This window comes from Egretta garzetta, unplaced genomic scaffold (assembly GCF_000687185.1).
Source record: "Egretta garzetta isolate BGI_Z169 unplaced genomic scaffold, ASM68718v1 scaffold737, whole genome shotgun sequence".
Lineage (NCBI taxonomy): Eukaryota > Metazoa > Chordata > Aves > Pelecaniformes > Ardeidae > Egretta > Egretta garzetta.
The window spans coordinates 94,075-96,194 of record NW_009260195.1 but is presented as its reverse complement, the minus strand read 5'-3'; the positions used below and the strand labels follow the sequence as shown (position 1 = coordinate 96,194).

The following is a 2,120-nucleotide window of genomic DNA, read 5'->3' as shown; positions in this document are numbered from 1 at the left end:
ATCCAGCTTGTATCCAATCTCGCAGCCACACTGGAAAGACCCTTGCTGGTTCTGGCACACGTGTTCACATCCACCGTTACTTGAAGAGCACTCATCCACATCTGAAAAAAAAAAAAACCAAAACCATGGGACACACCATGGGACACTCCAGTGCAATGGGAGCAGGCCCTCGGGGACGCAGATATATTGCTGTCTGCAGGTCAAAAGGTGGCTGGTGACATCCCTACGTGAAGCCACCTGACTCTAAAAAAATGGGGTGAGACTATCTAAGTGGTTCAGGGAGCCCTGGGCTTCAAAGCACTGTGTGCTAGGCTGCAGCTCACGTCTGTCACCAGTTGTGTAGGAACAAGTGGGTAAACTTGGGGCTTCACCTGTGCAATGTTACTGGAGAGCTCTGGTAGCCAGAACAACTCATTAGGAGGAAAAAAGCCCCAAATTCTTCATGCTAAGGCATGCAATGAGCTGGGAGAAACCGGAAGAAATGCCTGGCTGGTCGCAACCAGGTAGGACAATTCCTTGCTCTCTTTGTTAAAAGCTTGCGTGAGTCGCTGTCTTAGCTGTATTTTATACCGATGCTTCTATTTGCCTGCATCTCTTGGGTGAAAATGGTGGGCAGTGTTGGCCTCTGGGGCTGAACATAAAGTGATTTCTGTGAATCAGTCCAGGTCAGACCTGGACCAGCTCACGCTGAGATACCCGGACCCGAGTTCGCTGCGTTCAGCAGCCCCGTTGCTACCCTTCAGTTGTGCTGGGCTCGCGCAGGGGTTAGAATCGCTGTGCTGCCTTAACAGCAAGCAACCTGAGGAGCTTGGCAAGACACCGAAAACCCGAATTAGAGGCAGCGCGGCGATTCTAACCCCTACGTGTTGCTTACCATTGCACCCGCAGCCGTCTGCGCTGAGCCTGTACCCGGCGTAGCAGGCGCACTCGTAGCCTCCGGGATAGTTGTAACAGTCTTGCTGACAGCAGTGAGAACCATCGGCACATTCATTGATATCTAAACGAAAACCAAAGGGCGCTGGCTGTTAAGACGCATCCAGCTTTGCAGTGGGGACGGTACCGGGTAGAACTGCTCCGGGACCAGCTCTGGTGAGCGCCTACTGATCTGACTGCCAAACGCTGAGCTGGGATTCTTGATTTCCTCTGAAATAAGTGAGCTTTACGTTAACCGATTGCCCTTGGCAACGTGCTCCCCAGCCGAGGGAGGAATCCCGAATCCTGGAGGGCTGTGGGAAGCTAACTGTGATTTGCAGGTCGAGATTGTTCTTAGAGGTTTTACGTGCTTACAAACAGGGGGTGGTTTCAGCTGTAAGATGGGCCCTGGCCCTCAGAGGCACCCTGCTACAAACACCGATGTCGAGTACAGGCGAACTGCGCGGTTCCTTCAGGCTGCCTCTGAGGATGGACCTGGCTACCCCGGAGAAAGCAGAGCTCCCGCAGCTTTGAATTCCAAACCCCTTGTATTTACAGGACTCCATTTGTCCACTATGGAGTGGAATGGCCGTGGTGCCCGTCCGTGCAGTAGTGGGCTTTGTGAAGCATCCCCCTACCCCCAGAAGAGGCTGGACCAAGGAGGTATCGGGTGGGAAAGCAAATAGCACTGCTGGGCTACCAAAAGTGTACTGGGCTTAGCAGCAGGCAAAGGAACAATGTTCCTTCAGAGGAACATTGTTCAGGTCCTGGCTTTTTAGCTCCTGTGTTGTGATACTGAACGGAGACAGCTTCCTCAGAGCCACAGAGGAAAGATTGTGGGATTTGGGGTTCCTCTCCTCCGGCCAAGGCACTGCTCCCCTTTGCACAAGTACCCGTGGGTGCCCTGCAGCCTGTCTGTCCCTACCAGACGCCCTGGGCAGACATGCTCCTAGACCACTGCAGGAAGGAGGTGGTACTGAACAAAGCAGAAACAAATCCAAGAATTATTTCCTGAGTGAAGTGAACTGCAGCCCTACGCCGCCTGGCAATGTGTAAGCACTGCTTTGCATCCCTAAGCGCCGATGCTCTTTGCTAGCAACCTCCTATGTGCTGCTTTCACAGCAAGAGAGGCCGTTAGGTGTGAGTGCCCCAACGCACCCTGCACCTCCCCTGCCGAAGGGCACCGGGATTTAGAGTCATAGAATCGT

General features: G+C 53.4%; 1 protein-coding gene across 1 annotated transcript in view; it reads right to left on the bottom strand.

The window, feature by feature from the left end:
• The window catches only part of MEGF6 (multiple EGF like domains 6), a 117,524-nt gene that overhangs the window by 24,378 nt on the left and 91,026 nt on the right, over positions 1-2,120 (bottom strand). The window contains exons 9-10 of the mRNA XM_035897589.1: positions 875-997; positions 1-101 (exon numbers count right to left, since the gene is read on the bottom strand). The exon at positions 1-101 is cut by the window's left edge and continues 7 nt beyond it. Coding sequence (XP_035753482.1) covers positions 1-101; positions 875-997 — 224 coding nt within the window. The remainder of the gene's footprint in view (positions 102-874; positions 998-2,120) is intronic.